Raw genomic sequence first — 19,074 nt, forward strand, 5'->3', positions numbered from 1 at the left:
AAGGAACCTTGATTCGAGAAGAGCCGTGGAAAGAAGAGGATGCTCTGCGTCGGATGTCTTGAAGATGGAGACGCTCCGTGCTGGATGGATGAAGATAGAAGATGCCATCTGGATGAAGACTTCTGCCCGTCTGGAGGACCACTTCTTGCTGCTTGGATGAAGACTTCTCCCGGCTTCATTGAGGATGGATGTCGGGTTTTCAAAAACTGTAAGTGGATCTTCGGGGGTTAGTGTTAGGTTTTTTTAAGGGTTTATTGGTGGGTTTTATTTTTATATTAGGGTTTGGGCACTTGAAAAAGAGCTAAATGCCCTTTTAAGGGCAATGCCCATACAAATGCCCTTTTCAGGGCAGTGGGGAGCTTAGGTTTTTTATTATTCAGGATTTTATTTGGGGGGTTTTGTTGTGTGGGTGGTGGGTTTTACTGTTGGGGGTGTTTGTATTTTTTTTTTACAGGTAAAAGAGCTGATTTCTTTGGGGCAATGCCCTGCAAAAGGCCCTTTTAAGGGATATTGGCAGTTCAGTTTAGGCTAGGTTTTTTATTTTATTTTGGGGGAGCTTTTTTATTTTGATAGGGCTATTAGATTAGGTGTAATTAGTTTAAATATTTGATAATTTATTTTTTATTTTCTGTAATTTAGTGTTTGTTTGTTTTTTTGTAATTTAGTTAATTGTATTTAATAAATGTAATATATTTAATTGTAGTGTAATGTTAGGTGTTAGTGTAACTCAGGTTAGGTTTTTTTTTACAGGTAAATTTGTATTTATTTTAGCTAGGTAGTTAGTAAATAGTTAATAACTATTTACTAACTAGTCTACTTAGTTAAAATAAATACAAACTTAGCTGTGAAATAAAAATAAAACCTAATCTAGATACAATGTAACTATTAGTTACATTTAGTTTTAAATAGGAATTATGTAGGTATTAATAGAAGGTTTTATTTAGATTTATTTTAATTACATTAAAGGTAGTGGGTGTTAGGGTTAGGGTTAGACTTAGGGGTTAATGACTTTAGTATAGTGGCGGCGGCGTAGGGGGCGGAAGATTAGGGGTTAATAAATGTAGGTAGGTGGCGACGATGTTAGGGGCGGCAGAATAGGGGTTAATAAGTGTAATGTAGGTGTTGCCGGTGTCGTGGGTGGCAGATTAGGGGTTAAAAACTGTAATGTAGGTGGCGGCGACATTGAGGGCGGCAGATTAGGGGTTAATAAGTATAATGTAGGTGGTGGCGAGGTCGGGGTAGCAGATTAGGGGTTAATGATATTTAACTAGTGTTTGCGATGCGGGAGTGCGGCGGTTTAGGGGTTAATATATTTATTATAGTGGCGGCAATGTCCGGAGCAGCAGATTAGGGGTTAATAATTTTATTTTAGTGTTTGCGATGCGGGAGGGCCTCGGTTTAGGGGTTAATAGGTAGTTTATGGGTGTTAGTGTACTTTTTAGCACTTTAGTTATGAGTTTTATGTTACGGCTTTGTAGCATAAAACTCATAACTACTGACTTTCAGTTTACGATATGGATCTTGACGGTATAGGCTGTATCGCTCACTTTTTGGCCTCCCAGGCAGACTCGTAATATTGGCGCAAAGGAAGTCCCATTGAAAAAGGACTTTTTAAAAGCTGCGGTAGTTACGTTGCATTACGGCCAAAAAAGTGTGCAGTACAGAAATACCTGCAATACTCGTAATACCAGAGGTAGTGAAAAGGAGCCTTAACGCTTCTTTTTCACTCATACCGCAAAACTTGTAATCTAGCCATTAGGTAGGTAGTTGTTTTGAGCATTTTATTACATTTAGGAAAAAAATTGGGTGAACAATCTTGAGAACTTTATTTTTTCATTTAATATTAGAGGTTTGTTTTCATTCTAAAAAATAGCAGATACTAAAATGTTTAGTGCATCTACAAATGTGCTGAGCTGTTTGAGAACTTTTTTCCTTTTATTATAAGAGATTTTCTCTCCAAATTTTTTTTTTTTAATTCCTATATATTTGGTTGCATCTTAATTTCTAAAAAAAAAACTGTTTGAAAACTTTTTTATTTCTTTTTAGTATAAGAGATTTGTCACAAAATGAAGGGGCTTTTACAACCGTTCCGCCATAGAATTTCAAACAATAGAATTTCCTGTAAAATGTTTCGTTATCTATTTGTCTTTCCTTGGGAGTAGCTTGACCTCAATGAAACCGTTTAGGTCAGATGTATCATCAGCAGGTTTCAATACCCAAATGTTTTTGTTGTTGAGAAATACTGAAATAGCTGAATGGGACAGAAATTGTGTGGAGAAGGACACATATGTTAAAACTCGCCAGTATGCAATAGATTTTCTCAGTAATTTGCGTATTGTGAATGGAAAGTGTTTAAAATTGTGGAATAACTGTGAGCCAAATTAGTGAGCAGAATTGTTAAGATGTGTGATGTATGTATGAGTCATGACTGTTACCATAATAATTACTGTTGTAATTGATGTGTTTTACTTGAAGTGTTGTGAAATCAAACATTATGGGATTTAATAAAGAACTGGATGGAAACCTTTTCCAGTTAAAAAGAAAAATACAAAAATAGAAAAACAAATATATATATATATATATATATATATATATATATACACACACACGCACAGAGAAAATGAGAAACAGAAAAACATGGATTAGTGAAGAAACATTGAGGCCCTGGTGATATTCCTGCTTAATTCTAGTGCAGACTTCACAGGCACTGAACTCACTGATTGCTTAAAATAAAAAAAAAAGGCGGAGCTCTCCAGCACTGCGAGAACTCTCCCAAGATTCATGCAAATTTTGCTATACTTACCTAATGGGAGTTCCCTGCATTTTTGTATGTGAAAGAGAGACACGCTTATATAGCACTGCATGATATGAGAGTTTTGTTACTCTTACACTTTGTACTTTGTATTTTATATTACTTTACACTTTTAATATACTTAAATTTAGATCAACCAGTGATTTTACACATTTTTATTATGTTTTGAAAGTTTCTATTAGGATCATGCTTTGTATATGTTTGTGCATCTTTTACAAATTACATTCGGCTATATTACGAGTTTTGCGTTAGGCTTAAAAAGCAGCGTTAGCCGGTCCTAACGCTGTTTTTTAACGCCCGCTGGTATTATGAGTCTTGCAGGTACAGTTGTACCGCTCACTTTTTTGGCAAGACTTGGAAATACTGCAAATCCACTTACGTAAATTGCGTATCCTCTTTTTTCAATGGGACTTGCATAGCGCCGGTATTACGAGTCTGCCAAAAAGTGAGCGGTAGACCCTCTCCTGTCAAGACTGGTACAGCATTTTAAAGTCAGTAGTTAAGAGTTTTACACTACAACGCCGTAGCATAAAACTCTTAACTAAAGTGCTAAAAAGTACACTAACACCCATAAACTACCTATTATCCCCTAAACCGAGGCCATCCCACATCGCAAACACTAAAAGAAAAATTGTAACCCGTAATCTGCTGAACCGGACATGGCCGCCACTATAATAAATATATTAACATCTAAACAGCCGCACTCCGGCCTCGTAAACATTAGTTAAATATTATTAACCCCTAATCTGCTGTCCCTAACATCACCGCCACCTACCTACATTTATTAATCCCTAATCTGCCGCCCCCAACGTCGCCGCCACTATATTAAAGTTATTAACCCCTAAACCTAAGTCTAACCCTAAACCTAACCCCCCCTAACTTAAATATAATTAAAAGAAATCAAAATAAATATTCCTATCATTAACTAAATTATTCCTATTTAAAACTAAATACTTACCTGTAAAATAAACCCTAAGCTAGCTACAATATAACTAATAGTTACATTGTAGCTAGCTTAAGATTTATTTTACAGGCAAGTTTGTATGTATTTTAACTAGGTAGAATAGTTATGAAATAGTTATTAACTATTTAATAACTACCTAGCTAAAATAAATACAAAAGTACCTGTAAAATAAAACCTAACCTAAGTTACAATTACACCTAACACTACACTATAATTAAATAAATTAACTAAATTAAATACAATTAAATAAATTACATACAATTACCTAAATTAAATTAAATTATCTAAAGTACAAAACCCCCCCACTAAATTACAGAAAATAATAAATAAATTACAGATATTTAAACTAATTACACCTAATCTAATAGCCCTATTAAAATAAAAAAGCCCCCCCCCCAAAAAAAATAAAAAAAACCTAGCCTAAACTAAACTACCAATAGCCCTTAAAAGGGCCTTTTGCGGGGCATTGCCCCAAAGTAATCAGCTCTTTTACCTGTAAAATAAATACAAACAAACCCCCCAACAGTAAAACCCACCACCCACACAACCAACCCCCCAAATAAAATACTAGCTAAAAAACCTAAGCTCCCCATTGCCCTGAAAAGGGCAGTTGGATGGGCATTGCCCTTAAAAGGGCAGTTAGCTCTTTTGCAAGCCCAAACCCCTAATCTAAAAAATAAACCCACCCAATACACCCTTAAAAAAACCTAACACTAACCCCCTGAAGATCGACTTACCGGGAGACGTCTTCATCCAAGCTGGGCAAAGTGGTCCTCCAGACAGGCAGAAGTCTTCATCCAAGCCGGGCAGAAGTGGTCCTCCAGATGGGCAGAATTCTTCATCCAGACAGCATCTTCTATCTTCATCCATCCAGCGTGGAGCGGCCACATCTTCAAGACATCCGACGCGGAGCATCCTCTTCTTACGACGACTAAAACAGAATGAAGGTACCTTTAAGTGACGTCATCAAAGATGGCGTCCCTTAGATTCCGATTGTCTGATAGAATTCTATCAGCCAATCGGAATTAAGGTTGAAAAAATCTCAGCCAATAGGATTGAAGTTCAATCCTATTGGCTGATCCTATCAGCCAATAGGATTGAGCTTGCATTCTATTGGCTGATTGGAACAGCCAATAGAATGTGAGCTCAATCCTATTGGCTGATTGGATCAGCCAATAGAATGTGAGCTCAATCCTATTGGCTGATTGGATCAGCCAATAGGATTGAGCTTCAATCCTATTGGCTGATTGCATCAGCCAATAGGATTTTTTCAACCTTAATTCTGATTGGCTGATAGAATTCTATCAGCCAATCGGAATCTAAGGGACGCCATCTTGGATGACGTCACTTAAAAGTACCATTCATTCTTCATGCAGTGGTTTAGGGGTTAATATGTTTATTATAGTGGCGGCGATGTTGGGGGCGGCAGATTAGGGATTAATAAGTGTAGGTAGGTGGCGGTGACATTGGGGGTGGCAGAGTAGGGGTTAATAAATATAATGTAGGGTTCGACGATGTTGGGGGCAGCAGATTAGGGCTTCATAAGTATAATGTAGGTGGCGGCGGTGTCCGTAACTGCAGATTAGGGGTTAATAATTATAATTTAGGTGTCGGCAATGTCGGGGGTGGCAGATTAGGGGTTAATAAGTGTAAGGTTAGGGGTGTTTAGACTCGGGGTTCATGTTAGGGTGTTAAGTGTAGACATAAAATGTATTTCCCCATAGGAATCAATGGGGCTGCGTTAAGGAGTTTTACGCTGCTTTTTTGCAGGCGTTAGACTTTTTTCAGCCGGCTCTCCCCGTTGATTCCTATGGGGAAATCGTGCAAGAGCACGTTACACCATCTCACCACTGACTTAAGCAGCGCTGGTATTGGAGTGCGGTAATGAGCAAAATTTTGCTCAATGCTCACTTCTTGTCTTTTAATGACGGGTTTGTAAAAACCCGTAATACCAGCGCTGCATGTAAGTGAGCGGTGAGGGAAAACTGCTCGTTAGCACCGCATAGCCTCTAACGCAAAACTCGTAATCTGGGCCATTGTAATTTGTATTTTCTCTATTGTAAAATAAAACAAAGTGTCAGAAAGTGGGAGGGACAGGGGTGTTCCCTGGGCTGAACAGGGGAGTTCACTTCTCTGAAACTTCCAGGTTGCACCCTTTTTCTAATAGAATTAGGGAATATTTGCTTATTGTGCCAATAGAAAGTAATAAAGCTCTCTGGTAAACTAAAGCTGACAGTTTTTCAGTTTTATTTAAAATAAAAGAAATACAAAGTGCAATGTAATTTGTAAAAGTTACGCATAAATATATAAAGTATGAGCGTAATTTGTTGAAGTTCCCCAAACCTTTGAAAGCATAATCAGTATTTGTAAAATCCCAATCCTATGTACACTGCTGTATACAAAATAAAATACAAAATAGAAAGTGCAGCGTTTAAATTAAATAAAACTTAAATTAACTAAGTAATATAAAATTCAAATCACAAAGTGTAAATGCAACCAAACTTTCATGTCATGCAGTGTTATATTGCATTGGGCTTGTCTCTCCTTCACATTCAAAAATGAAGTAAATGTCCCTGGGAGAAGTATAGAAAAATTTACCTTTTTATATATTATCTCATCTCAGCCCTTAGTATAATAATTTATATATGAAATATATCAAATAAAATAAGGTATTAATGTACATTATGAGGCCAAATTATCAAATGTCGGTCGTATACGCTCTCTGTATTAAGTATTGCACCAGCAGCTCACAAGAGCTGCTGGTGCAACGCCGCCCCCTGCAGACTCGAGGCCAATGGGCCGCCAGCAGGGAAGTGTCAATAAACCCGATCGTACTCTATCCGGTTGAATTCTGGCGATTCCTGTCCGCCTGCTCAGAGCAGGTGGACTGGTTATGGAGCAGCGGTCTTTAGACCGCTGCTTCATAACTGCTGTTTCTGGCGAGTCTTCAGACTCACCAGAAACACGGGCCCTCAAGTTCCATTCGGAGCTTGATAAATGGGCCTCTATAAATTTACACTTAAAATCATTTGTGCATTCTGTGCATTTCAGTTTAAGCTATATCTACAATATTAAAGCTGTTTTTGCCAAGTGTATGTTCTACTAATAAAACAAATATGATTTGTGTAAATAACACACATAAAAAGCACTAATTACTTTTGTTTAAATGAAGAAAAAACAAAAACATCTTCAATACAGGGGTAGTATGTTGTTTTAGTACATATTCGGGGCCATAATCCATTTTCATATGTTTAATTAAACATGCCAATATTATACTACAGTTTGTCAACTCTCATGACCATGCAAGTCAGCCTAGTTTCATATGAGTGACTAACAGATAATAGAAAGAGTACTAGGCAACATGGGATATATTGTAAAAGTTAATTCTTTTTTTGAAAAAAATTGTTGTAATCTATAATCAGTTTTAGTGACCATAATAAACATAAAGCAAATGGATAAAAATACAATGGCAAAATGTCATTTATAAGTAAGTACAGAATCCCAAAATCTTTAACTTTATCTAACCCAACTATTTATCATATCATATTTACAATCCAGATCTATAGTAATGCAACAAGGAATGTGCTAGACACAGATATAAGTATTCAGAACTCTAAAGAAAGAAAAAAGAAGCACTCACTTAGAAACATATTTATAAAATTTCATCAGGTTTATAAGCAGACATGATTACTCAAGCAAGTAACATTTATTTCCATAATATAAATTCCCAAAAGAGCGACATATCAAAAATAAAATCCAATTAATAAAAACGACAAAAACATACTGACCTGCACCAACAACTATGAAATTACAAATATGTCTACAAATATTTTTATTCCGTAAGGTGGTAATGGAACCCCTCTACTTCTGCCACAATTGTCCCATTGCTATCTAAGTACCGCACAGCAAAAGATCACTCACATTATTACCTACTAGTGTTTTTTACAATTAATATAGAGCGTAGCAGCTCAAAACTCAATGGTGCCTATTCTAATCCAACAGAACACACTAGAGACATATTGATTAAATCACACTTTATTACTGGTTAAGTAAAAAAATGCATTCAAACACATTAGACAATCAATATTATCATTAATACTAATTTAATTATCAGTCATGTTGACATAGCTTTTGCCATGTATATTATTTTTCTGTTAAAACCATTAGAAAACCAGAGAACATATAATCTAAAACAAATGGAAGTGAAAAACCAACTAAGTTGAATTCATTTTTTTTTTATTTGAAATTGTAATAGATTTGAATGAAGACATTGAAAACAAATGTTTGTCCAAAAAATTTTGTTCACCAGACCCAACCTACCGAAAAAATAAATAGAATTGAAAAAAAATAAAATAAAAAATAAATAGTTTTTTGCTCTTTCTGTTATAGGAATACAGAGTAAACATATAATAATACAGTACCTGTCATCAACAGTCATAAGATAAGCTGAATTAGAAATGCAGGTATCATTAGCTTCTGAAAAGGACACCGATGTTGCACTTATAAGATAACAATATAAGCCATGTCTTTTCCAGCCCTGTAAACAAAAAAACATTTTTTTAGATGTGTTCTTAAATGATATGTAAGGTTTTTGGAAATGTATATTGTATGATTTATTTTAATGATAAAAACAAGTTTATATCAAAGACTTTGTTACATAGAAACATACGGCTAGATTACGAGTTGTGTATTAGGCTTAAAAAGCAGCGTTAGCCGGTCCTAACGCTGCTTTTTAACGCCCGCTGGTATTACGAGTCTTGCAGGTACAGGTGTACCGCTCAATTTTTTGGCTATACTTGTCAATACAGCAAATCCACTTACGTAAATTGCGGATCCTCTTTTTTCAATAGGACCTGCATAGCGCCGGTATTACGAGTCTGAGCGGTAGACCCTCTCCTGTCAAGACTGGTACCGCATTTTTAAAGTCAGTAGTTAAGAGTTTTACACTACAACGCTGTAGCATAAAACTCATAACTAAAGTCCTAAAAAGTACACTAACACCCATAAACTACCTATTAACCCCTAAACCGAGGCCCTCCCGCATCGCAAACACTAAAATAAAATTTTTAACCCCTAATCTGCCGAACCGGACATAGTCGCCACTATAATAAACATATTAACCCCTAAACCGCCGCACTCCCGCATTGCAAACACTAGTTAAATATTATTAACCCCTAATCTGCTGTCCCTAACATCGCCGACACCTACCTACATTTATTAACCTCTAATCTGCCGCCCCCAACATCACCGCCACTATATTAAAGTTATTAACCCCTAAATCTAAGTCTAACCCTAATCCCCCCTAACTTAAATATAATTTAAATAAATCTAAATAAATATTCCTATCATTAACTAAATTATTCCTATTTAAAACTAAATACTTACCTATAAAATAAACCCTAAGCTAGCTACAATATAACTAATAGTTACATTGTAGCTATCTTAGGGTTTATTTTCATTTTGCAGGTAAGTTTGTTTTTATTTTAACTAGGTAGAATAGTTCCTAAATAGTTATTAACTATTTTATAACTACCTAGTTAAAATATAGACAAATTTACCTGTAAAATAAAACCTAACCTAAGTTACAATTACACCTAACACTACACTATAATTAAATTAATTTCCTAAACTTACAATTAAATACAATTAAATAAAATTATCTAAAGTACAAAAAAACCCAAAAATTAATTACAGAGAATAATAAACAAATTACAAGATTTTTAAACTAATTACACCTAATCGAATCCCCCTAACAAAATAAAAAAGCCTCCCCAAAATAAAAAAAGCCCTACCCTACACTAAATTACAAATAGCCCTTAAAAGGGCCTTTTGCGGGGCATTGCCCCAAAGTAATCAGCTCTTTTACCTGTAAAAAAAATTACAATTCCCCCCTAACATTAAAACCCACCACCCACACAACCAACCCTACTCTAAAACCCACCCAATACCCCCTTAAAAAAACCTAACACTAACCCCTTGAAGATCACCTTACCGGGAGAAGTCTTCATCTAACCGGGCCGAAGTCCTCAACGAAGCCGGGAGAAGTCTGACTCTTCATCCAAGTCGGGCGAAGTGGTCCTCCAGACGGGCAGAAGTCTTCATCCAGACGGCATCTTCTATCTTCATCCATCTGGCGTGGAGCGTGTCCATCTTCAAGACATCCAGCGCGGAGCATCCTCTTCCAATGAAGTCTTCTTACTAAATGACGGTTCCTTTAAGTGACGTCATCCAAGATGGCGTCCCTTCAATTCCGATTGGCTGATAGAATTCTATCAGCCAATCGGAATTAAGGTAGAAAAAATCCTATTGGCTGATGCAATCAGCCAATAGGATTGAGCTGGCATTCTATTGGCTGATTGGAACAGCCAACAGAATGCCAGCTCAATCCTATTGGCTGATTGGATCAGCCAATAGGATTGAACTTCAATCCTATTGGCTGTTTGCATCAGCCAATAGGTTTTTTTCTACCTTAATTCCGATTGGCTGAGGGCTATTTGTAATTTAGTGTAGGGTAGGGCTTTTTTTTTATTGGGGGGGGGGGCTTTTTTATTTTGTTAGGGGGATTAGATTAGGTGTAATTAGTTTAAAAATCTTGTAATTTGTTTATTATTTTCTGTAATTTAGTGGGGGGTTTTTTGTACTTTAGATAATTTTATTTAATTGTATTTAATTGTATTTAATTTAGGGAATTAATTTATTTTTAGTGTAGTGTTAGGTGTTAGTGTAATTTAGGTTAGGTTTTATTTCACAGGTAAATCTGTCTTTATTTTAGCTAGGTAGTTTATTAAATAGTTAATAACTATTTTGTAACTATTCTACCTAGTTAAAATAAATACAAACTTGCCTGTAAAATAAAAATAAACCCTAAGCTAGATACAATGTAACTATTAGTTATATTGTAGCTATCTTAGGGCTTATTTTATAGGTAAGTATTTAGTTTTAAATAGGAATAATTTAGTTAATTATAGTAATTTTATTTAGATTTATTTAAATTATATTTAAGTTAGTGGGGTTTAGGTTTAGACTTAGGTTTAGGGGTTAATAAATTTAGAATAGTGGCGGCGACGTTGGGGGTGGCAGATTAGGGGTTAATAAATGTAGGTAGGTGGCGGCGATGTTAGGGACGGCAGATTAGGGGTTAATAATATTTAACTAATGTTTGTGATGCGGGAGTGCGGCGGTTTAGGGGTTAATATGTTTATTATAGTGGCGGCGACATTGGGGGCGGCAGATTAGGGGTTAAGAAGTGTAGGTAGGTGGCGGCGGTGTCCGGAGCGGCAGATTAGGGGTTAATAAATATAATGTAGGTGTCGGCGATGTTGGGGTCAGCAGATTACGGGTTAATAATATAATGTAGGCGTCAGTGATGTTGGGGTGGCAGATTATGGGTTAATAAGTGTTAGATTAGGGGTGTTTAGACCCGGGGTTCATGTTAGGGTGTTAGGTGTAGACATAACTTTTATTTCCCCATAGGAATCAATGGGGCTGCATTAAGGAGTTTTACGCTGCTTTTTGGCAGGTGTTAGACTTTTTTGCAGTCGGCTCTCCCCGTTGATTCCTATGGGGAAATCGTGCACGAGCACGTTACACGAGCTCACCGCTAACGTAAGCAGCACTGGTATTGGAATGTGGTAATGAGCAAAATGTTGCTCAACGCTCACTTCTTGTCTGGTTTGTAAAAACCCGTAAAACCAGCACTGTCTGTATGTGAGCGGTGAGCATAAACTGCTCGTTAGCACCACACAGCCTCTAACGCAAAACTCATAATCTAGGTGATAGATTTTGATAGAAGATAAAAACCATAGGCCCAAGTTTTCTAATAAAGTGTAAGTTTTTTTTAGTTCATAGGAAATGCTTAAAGGGACAGTCCACTTGAATTTTGATTTTGTTTAAAAAGATTTTCTAGCCCATTCAGTCAAAAGAGCATTTGTGAGGTCAGGTACTGAAAATGGACAAAAAAGGTCTGGCTCAGAATCAGTGTCCCAATTCATCCCAAAGGTGTTCAATTGTTTAGAACTCTGTGCAGGCCACTCAAGTTGCTCAACCCAAGCTCATCAAAACATGTCTTCATGGACCGCACTTTGTGCACAGAGGCGCAGTAATGCTGTGACAAGAAAGGGCCTTCCCCAAAGTGCTACCACAATGTTGGAAGCACCCAATTGTCTAAAATGTCTTTGTATTCTGTAGCATTAATATCACCTTTCAATAGTAGTAAGAGGCCTAGCCCAAACCCTAAAAAACAGCCCCAGACCATCATCCCTCCTCCACCTAAACATTACAGTAGGTACAATGCATTCCGGTAAGTAATGTTCTCCAAGCATACGACACACCCAGATTCTTTCCTCAGGCTGCCAGATAGTTAAGTGTGATCCATCATTCCAGAGAAAACCTTTCCACTGCTCCAGAGTCCAGTAGAGGAATGCTTTACACCACTCCGCTTGGCATTGCACATGTTAATGTGAGGTTTGTGTTTATCTGTTTGACTGTGGAAACCCATTTCTTGAAGCTACCAACACACAGTTCCTGTGCTGATGCTGCTTCCAGAGGAAGTTTGGAACTCTGTAGTGAGTGATGCAACAGATGATAGGTGATTTTTATGCACTTCCTGCTTCAGCACTCGGTGGCCAGCTCTGTGAGTTTGAGTGGTCTACCACTTTGTGGCCAGGCTGTTGTGGCTCCTAGACGCTTCCAATTCCCAATAATAGCAGTTACAGTTGACCAGGGCAGATCTAGTAGGTCAGAAAACTGAATTCTGTCAAAGATAGCATCCTATGACAATTTTATGTTTAAAGTCACTGAGCTATTCAGTACAATCCATTGCACTGCCAATGTTTGTCTACAGAGATTTCACGGCTATGATCTGGATTGTATGCGTCTGTTAGCAATGTGTGTGGCAGAAACTCAGTAATTATTAGGGGTGTCCACATACTTTTGGCCTTATAGTATATGTAGTCTGTTAACATTACAATAAGCATATATACAAAAGCAAAATTGGAGTAACTTTGATTTAAAATAAATGTTCTACAAACTTAAAAAACAATCTATAAAAATTGATTGTACGTGTTTTATATATATATATATATATATATATATAAAATATTTTGTTAACATTTACATAAACTGGAACATCGAACATAAAAAAAAACAACTTCATCATAGATATATAATTGCACTGCAATATCTTATATAATGATAGTGATGCTTCAAACCTTATCTTTAGCTTTATCTGATCAACATTTTAACTAAATATTTTTACCTTTACCTTTATCAATCTTCCTATTTCATCCCACCTAGTGTTTAAACTCTAATAAACAGGTATTTAAATGAATCTACGTTAATATCGTTATATGTATTGTGTGCACCTTACTACAACTTTGTGTTATGTGCTTTAAAAAAAATATTTTTTTTTTATATTAAAACAACAGAGAAAGAAAATTTTCAAAATATTCACAAATAAGTTATAATGCTTTTGGCAAAATGTGAGACCCACCAGTTTTGCTAATTATCATAAAGAAATGAAAACCGTACAGGCTCCATTTATTAATCTGCAAAAGCAGCTGCAGAGCCCCAGTGTTTCAGGACTGTTTAAGACCTTTGCTACTTAACCTCTACATCACCTTAAATGTGTTGGATTTCAATCATGCCGGGCGTACAAGATTCATAATAGCGAACCTCGTCTGCCTGGCAGATGATAAATTGAGCCTATGTAATGCAGATTTTTAGTAGTCTAATAAATATACAAATGATTGTACCTTCTTACATCCCTCTTCTAAAGCATTTGCCTGTGCAGGGTCTAATGGTAATGGTTTCCTCTTGCAGAGATATTCAAGTTTAATTTCGCACATCTCATCTGACCAGTGGCCTTCCTGGAAGAAAAGGAGGAATTAAAAGCACAAATATTTAAATTATTGTATAATCTATACCTGCACAGTACAAAAACAATATAATTACACTTACTCTGAATTTCAAATTATTATTAGATTTTTTTTGACAACTTCCAAATATGTCTTTTATTCATCTGCCCACTGTATCATGTGACAGTCATCAGCCTATTACAAACTAATATACACTACTGAGCAAATGTTATAAATAGGCAGGTGTGAAAATCTGATGTAGAGTAAGAATGCTTTCAATAAAATAATTTTGAATAGTTTATTTTTTATCAATTAAAACAATGCAAAGTAAGTGATCAGAAGAAAATTCTAAATCAAATCAATATTTGGTGTGACTACCCATTGCCTTGGGCACATTTTGATAAATGATAATCGAAGTATATTGGAAAGTTTATTTAAATGGAATGCGCTAAATAATGAAAGTTTAATTTTACCTTCAGTTTCCTTTTAACCCCTTAATGACCACAGCACTTTTCCATTTTCTGTCCGTTTGGGACCAAGGATATTTTTACATTTTTGCGGTGTTTGTGTTTAGCTGTAATTTCCCTCTTACTCATTTACTGTACCCACACATATTATATACCGTTTTTCTCGCCATTAAATTAACTTTCTAAAAATACCATTATTTTCATCATATATTATAATTTACTATAAAAAAATTTATAAAATATGAGGAAAAAATGGAAAAAAACACACTTTTTTTAACTTTGACCCCCAAAATCTGTTACACATCTACAACCACCAAAAAGAAAACATGCTAAATAGTTTCTAAATTTTGTCCTGAGTTTAGAAATACCTAATATTTACATGTTCTTTGCTTTTTTTGAAAGCTATAGAGCCATAAATACAAGTAGCATTTTGCTATTTCCAAACTACTTTTTTTCAAAATTAGCGCTAGTTACATTGGAACACTAATATCTTTCAGGAATCCCTGAATATCAATTGACATGTATATATATTTTTTTTAGAAGACATCCCAAAGTATTGATCTAGGCCAATTTTGGTATATTTCATGCCACCATTTCACCGCCAAATGCGATCAAATACAAAAAATCGTTCACTTTTTCACAAATTTTTTCACAAACTTTCGGTTTCTCACTGAAATTATTTACAAATAGCTTGTGCAATTATGGCACAAATGGTTGTAAATGCTTCTCTGGGATCCCCTTTGTTCAGAAATAGCAGACATATATGGCTTTGGCATTGCTTTTTGGTAATTAGAAGGCCGCTAAATGCCGCTGCGCACCACACGTGTATTATGCCCAGCAGTGCAGGGGTTAATTAGGGAGCTTGTAGGGAGCTTGTATGGTTAATTTTAGCTTTAGTGTAGTGTAGTAGACAACCCAAAGTATTGATCTAGGCCCATTTTGGTATATTTCATGCCACCATTTCACCGCCAAATGCGATCAAATAAAAAAAAAACGTAAAATTTTTCAAAATTTTAGGTTTCTCACTGAAATCATTTACAAACAGCTTGTGCAATTATGGCACAAATGGTTGTAAATGCTTCTCTGGGATCCCCTTTGTTCAGAAAGAGCAGATATATATGACTTTGGCGTTGCTTTCTGGTAATTAGAAGGCCGCAAAATGCTGCTGCGCATCACACGTGTATTATGGCTAGCAGTGAAGGGGTTAATTAGGAAGTTTGTAGGGAGCTTGCAGGGTTAATTTTAGCTTTAGTGTAGAGATCAGCCTCCCACCTGACACATCAGACCCCCTGATCCCTCCCAAACAGCTCCCTTCCCTCCCCCACCCCACAATTGTCCCCGCCATCCTAAGTACTGGCAGAAAGTCTGCCAGTACTAAAATAAAAGCTTTTTGGGGGGTTTAGGTTTTTTAAAAAAAAAAAAAAAAAAAATTCTTCTGCTGTGTAGGACCCCCCTTAGCCTCCAACCTCCCTGATCCCCCCCAAAACAGCTCTGTAACCTTCCCTATCTGCCTTATTGGGGGCCATCTTGGGTACTGGCAGCTGTCTGCCAGTAGTACCCAGCTTGCACAAAAAATGGCTTTTTTTTTTTTTTCCTTAGTTTTTTTTTTCTGTAGTGTAGCTTCCCCAATCACCAATCCCCCCCTCCCCACAAACCCCCACCACCTCATTGATCGTATTTTTTTTTTTTAGTTTTTTTAACTGATTGCCTTTTTCTGTAGTGTAGCGGTTCCCACCCGCTCCCTCCCCGTGCACGCGCCCGCCCCCGCCCTCCCGTGCGCGCCCCCGGGCATCCCCGCCCACGATCCCGCCCCCCTCCACATCTCCAGGGCCATCGATGGCCGCCACCCGCCTCCCGGTACTGCTCCCACCCACCAACGAAGGAAGCCACCGATCTCCGGTGCAGAGAGGGCCACAGAGTGGCTCTCTCTGCATCGGATGGCTTCAAAAGGTTATTGCAGGATGCCTCCATATCGAGGCATCACTGCAATAACCGGAAAGCAGCTGGAAGCAAACAGGATCGCTTCCAGCTGCTTTCCACACCGAGGACGTGCAGGGTACATCCTCAGGCGTTAACTGCCTTTTTTTGAGGACGTACCCTGCACGTCCTCGGTCGTTAAGGGGTTAAAGGGCCACTAAAATAAACGTTAAAATGTCATGATTCAGATAAAGCATGCCATTTAAACAACTTTCCACCATACTTTCATTATCATTTATTAAAATGTGCCCATTTTTATATGAACTCTTTTTGAGGCGCCAGCTCATGCTGAGCATGTGTATAGACATATATGCATTTTGTGATTGGATGTCACATATAGTGCTCTATACGCTTCTAAGCCTACCTACATGCTTTTCAATAAGGATACAAAGAAAACAAAGTAAATTTGATAATATAAATATATTTGGATTTTTTTAATGCACACGTTAACTGAATTAAGAAAGAGAAAATTTGACCCTATTATGATTCAAAACTGGAAACTCAAGTACCTTAGGGTTAAAAGCAACACAATCTTCTTGTCTGTTGTTACGATGAGACGGTTCTCCACTTATCCAGGTAGCATAAGTGACAGGTGTCCCATCACTCCATTCAAAGTACATTTGAACCTTTAGGTCATTTAATCCAATCCAAACCTGGCTTGTTTGACCTTAAATACAAACAACACAACTTGAGATTAGAACATTTTTAAATAACATTTAATATAGAAACAAATGGGTAGTGTATAAACTATAAACTTTAATCAAACTACAATAAAATTAATTGAATGTGTGAATTTGCAGCTATAATAAATATAAAGAATTAAAGCAATGCTGAAAGAGTTAAACTTATTGAAATATCATTCAAAACATTACAGTATGCACTAATATTAATTTTGTTTCCAAAAGACAAAGCAAAATGAAAGTTCAAGGGTAATCTTTCAGACAAGATTCCAGTTTTAAAATAACTCAAGGCACATCTGCGTTGGTAAATGGGAAATACAAACTAACCAACCAACCAATTAAAGAAAGGGATTTTTATTGGTGGAGCTCTAATAGCAAATAGTGACCACACAGAAAAAATTCTTCTAGTTGTGTTACAGTGTCCAGTCACACCCCAGTCTAGTTTCATGGAAACATTTTTTTCAGGACACATTCTTAGATTGTGGTTAAAAACTCCTCAGCAGTGTTCAGTATGAGAAACAATTAAAATAGAAGTGGTCTTTACTTGCTTCAGAAAGCCTTAAATGTGTTTACTTGGATAAGTAGTAAACCAGCTTAAGGTCTCTCACCTAGATTACGAGTTTTGTGTTACGGTTTTAACACTGAAAAAATATCAGCGTAAAAACCATAACGCGGCCATTATGAGTCTTCTCGGTATAGATGTACTGCAAGCATTTTAGCCTGTAATGCAACATCAATCCCGCACTCAAAGAGACATTTTTGCTTTGGATTTCCACAGTGCTGGTGTTACAGCTTGTGCGGGGATGAAGATAGAAGACGCCGCCTGGATGGATGAAGACCTCGCCGCCTGGATGAAGACTTCTTGCAGCCTAGATGTTCGAACTTCAAAAACTTAGTGGATCGTTGGGGTTAGTGTTAGTTTTTTCGTTTTAGTTTTTTTGGGTGGGTTTTTTTTTAGATTAGGATTTGGGCTTTCTTAAAAGAGCTAAATGCCCTTTTAAGGGCAATGCAAAAGAGCTAAAAGCCCTTTTAAGGGCAATGCCCATACAAATGACCTTTTCAGGGCAATGGGTAGTTTAGGTTTTTGTTAGAGTTAGGTTTTTTATTCTGGGGGGTTGGTTGGGTGGTGGGTTTTACTGTTGGGGGGTCTTTGTATTTTTTTTACAGGGAAAAGAGCTGACTTCTCTAAGGCAATGCCCTACAAAAGGCCCTTTTAAGGGCTAATGGCAGTTTATTGTAGGCTAAGGTTTTTTTATAGGGGGGGGGCTTTTTTATTTTTATAGGGCTATTAGATTAGGTGTAATTGTTTTTATTTTGGATAATTTCGTTTGTTATTTTTCGTAATTAAGTGTTTGTTATTTTTTGTAATTTAGTATTTTTTATTTTTTGTAATTTTAGAATTATTTTTTTTAGTAGTGTTAGTTTTTTTAATGTGTAATTTAGTTTATTTAATTGATAGTTATTTTAATTTTAGTATGTTATGTTAGGTTAATTTATAGTTTAAACTTAGGTTTTTTTAATTTCACAGGTAAGTTTTTATTTATTTTAAGATAGGGATATTTACAAAGAAAAAGGAACAGTCTGGCACTGTGAAAGTTATAATATAGGAAAAAGGGATATAATATTCCCTGGTGCTGACCCTTAATATTAATACTCTAAACAGGATAAGGGGGAAACTGGACAAGAAGGGGTTAATTAGCACTTATTCCTATAATTTAAGGTAAATATGTTGATACAAATTCAACTAATAGCTGAAGCGATAGATAAGTTAAAACTTATTATTTATTAAACCACCATTTAAAATGTATTTGAAATTACAACTAGTATAACACCCTATTACATTACCATTGTGCTCCACACACACACATATAAATAACCAGCTGCAATATACCCAGACACTGAACACAAATTCAGCCACCCCCCTGTATTCCTGGCCAGTAACTGGATACGCTGGCTTCAGGTGACAGGGATGGCTTCAATACTGTGTTCAAGTCCCTTGCAGAGGATTTACTGTTACGCGGAGTATCAAAAGATAAAGATAATTAAAAACACACACCATTTAAACTAGCATACTGCGTGCTGCGCACAAACGCGTTTCGGCCGAGTAGCGGCCTTTCTCAATGTGCAAGATAGAATTGACAAGACAAGTGTTTTGCTAACAGTGCCTTAAATACCTATCTCGTGAGTATTCCACCGAATCACAACGCGCGTTTAGTACACGCCCATCTCCCGGCGAATCACACGCGATTTTGTATAAACATGATGGTAGATAAGACTCGGTTTCCAATTGGCTACTAGTAACCAACTGTGTATCCAATCA

General features: G+C 36.6%; 1 protein-coding gene across 2 annotated transcripts in view; it reads right to left on the reverse strand.

Moving 5' to 3' along the window:
- Positions 1-19,074, reverse strand: part of MRC1 (mannose receptor C-type 1) — a 294,794-nt gene that overhangs the window by 164,752 nt on the left and 110,968 nt on the right. For both annotated transcript variants that reach the window (XM_053713973.1, XM_053713974.1), the window contains exons 8-10: positions 16,584-16,741; positions 13,529-13,642; positions 8,198-8,313 (exon numbers count right to left, since the gene is read on the reverse strand). In XM_053713973.1, coding sequence (XP_053569948.1) covers positions 8,198-8,313; positions 13,529-13,642; positions 16,584-16,741 — 388 coding nt within the window. The remainder of the gene's footprint in view (positions 1-8,197; positions 8,314-13,528; positions 13,643-16,583; positions 16,742-19,074) is intronic.

Source organism: Bombina bombina, chromosome 5, assembly GCF_027579735.1.
Source record: "Bombina bombina isolate aBomBom1 chromosome 5, aBomBom1.pri, whole genome shotgun sequence".
In the NCBI taxonomy this organism is placed as follows: domain Eukaryota; kingdom Metazoa; phylum Chordata; class Amphibia; order Anura; family Bombinatoridae; genus Bombina; species Bombina bombina.